Source organism: Microtus ochrogaster, unplaced genomic scaffold (assembly GCF_000317375.1).
Source record: "Microtus ochrogaster isolate Prairie Vole_2 unplaced genomic scaffold, MicOch1.0 UNK32, whole genome shotgun sequence".
Lineage (NCBI taxonomy): Eukaryota > Metazoa > Chordata > Mammalia > Rodentia > Cricetidae > Microtus > Microtus ochrogaster.
Window position 1 is genome coordinate 190,222 of NW_004949130.1, and position 2,043 is coordinate 192,264.

Consider the following 2,043-nt stretch of genomic DNA (forward strand, 5'->3'; position numbering starts at 1 on the left):
TGTGTGTGTGTGTGTGTGTGTGTGTGTAGAGAGGGAGACTTCAGCTAAGTACACACCTATCTTTCCCATGTGAGGTATGGGTGCACCAAGTGGGTCTTCTCTGCTAGACATGTGGCAGAGACTACTTTTCACAACTACCATCTCTTTTCCTTTAGGCCCTTAAGTGGCGTTTAAGCCCTATGACCATCGTGTCCTGGCTGAATGTTTATGTCCAAGTGGCATATGTCAATGATACGAATGAAGTGCTGATGCCTCAATACCCACAGCAGGTCTTTGTGCAGATTGCAGAGGTATGCGGACTTTCTGCTTCCCCACCGTGTGTGGGGTGGGGGAGGGCGCACACTACAGCTCACCAGGGGCTTCTAGAAGCTTCACGTGCCATCTGTATTAGCACCCCTGTCTCCCGTTAGCTTTTAGATCTGTGTGTCCTGGATGTTGGCTGCTTAGAATTTCCTTATGGTGTCCTTGCTGCTTCTGCCTTGTACCATTTCTCCTCATCAGAACTGATGCAGAAGGTCTCAGGTATGTTGTTTTTTCCTGTGAGTTCATAGACAAGGTGTCTTGTCAAGGTATCAGCTACAGGCTGAGCCTCTACCTTCTTTACTGGCAGGATATCAGTGGTGCGACATAGAGAAGTGTGTCAAGTGGATGGTTCCGTTTGCCATGGTCATCCGGGAGATGGGAAGTTCTAAGCTCAAGCACTTCCGGGGAGTTCCCATGGAAGACTCTCACAACATCCAGACCCACACCAATAGCTTGGATTTGCTGGTCAGTGATGCTCATGGTCCAATCAGACAAGTACTTAACCAGCGCTGCCTAAACAACCTCACTTTTCTTCAGGCTGGCCCCGGGGAGTCTAGGAAAAGCCAATTCCAATTCCATTATGAATGTTTTTGGTGCACAGATTCTGTGTCTGGGTGTCTACAGACCATAGACTTTAGGTGGAAGGGGTTGTTTGATTAGACAAGGTCTTACCTGGCCCAGGTGGACCTAGAACTCAAGTTTTTGGTCTCTTCTCCCAAGTAAGATTACAAGTTTGCCACCATGCCTAACTTTAGATTTATTAGCTTTTACTTTTATTTATGTTATTTTTCCCTCTTCCCTCCATATTAAAAAGGTATATCAAGTGAAACAAGTCTTTAATGTTGACAACTTTCCCTTTTATTCCATGTAGGACAAAGCCCAAGCAAAGAAAGCCATATTGTCAGAACAAAACAGGATTTCTCCTCCTCCCAGTGGGGTCTTGACACCCCCACAAAGCAGTAAGAAGCAGAGCAGTGAGCAGGAGACAGAATGACCAAACCTGCCATCGCCTCCAAAGACAGTGGTGTGGAAGCAGCTGCCTGGAGCTCCTTGTGCTGCCTTGGAGGTCGGAGCCCCTGCGGAAAAGTGTGCACCTCTTCCAAAGCAGCAGGGGTCTACACAGTGGCCTCAGACAGAAGTGCTTTTATTGAATGCTAGGCATTTTAACAATAGGGTCAGGTACACCAGCCACCTCCAGAACACCACTGAGTGCTCCAGAAGCTGCTAAGGAGGGTGCTACTTGACTCACTGGACTCTTCACACATGACAAAAGCTTGAAATTAAGGAGGCCGCGGCCGTTTATGGCCTCTACTCTGGTGTTCTGGGTTGCTGTTGTGTTGGGTGGGACAGGAAGTTGTGAGCAAGCATGGGATGCAGAGCCCACAACCCGGACTAGCCGCCCCTTTCCACTGTCAGCTGACAGCATGTCCTGCCTTTTATGAACTCTTGTAAGTGCTGCTATGTCTATCAATTTTTAATAAAGATAATATCTTTGAAGCAGCTGTTATTACTGTGTGTGGTAATAGAAGCTAACAGTTGCCTTTCAGAATGGCTCGACCAAAGTTCTCTTGGTTTCATGATTTTTGAGAAAGTTTTGCAGTGTAACCCATACTGGCCTAGAGCTTGCCAGGTAGCCTAGTCTTCCATGAGATTCTTCTCCCACAATGCCCTACATAGGCGGGTATTCACACTAGAGTCACCAGCTGTACTAGGCTATGCTAGGGAAGCCATTCCACACCC

General features: G+C 47.5%; 1 protein-coding gene across 1 annotated transcript in view; it reads left to right on the forward strand.

Annotated features, from left to right (window-relative positions):
* Ccne1 (cyclin E1) overlaps positions 1–1,794 on the forward strand; it is a 10,920-nt gene extending 9,126 nt beyond the window's left edge. The window contains exons 8-11 of the mRNA XM_013354202.2: positions 156–290; positions 411–522; positions 611–768; positions 1,175–1,794. Coding sequence (XP_013209656.1) covers positions 156–290; positions 411–522; positions 611–768; positions 1,175–1,297 — 528 coding nt within the window. The 3' untranslated portion in view covers positions 1,298–1,794. The remainder of the gene's footprint in view (positions 1–155; positions 291–410; positions 523–610; positions 769–1,174) is intronic.
* The last annotated feature ends 249 nt before the right edge of the window (positions 1,795–2,043 follow it).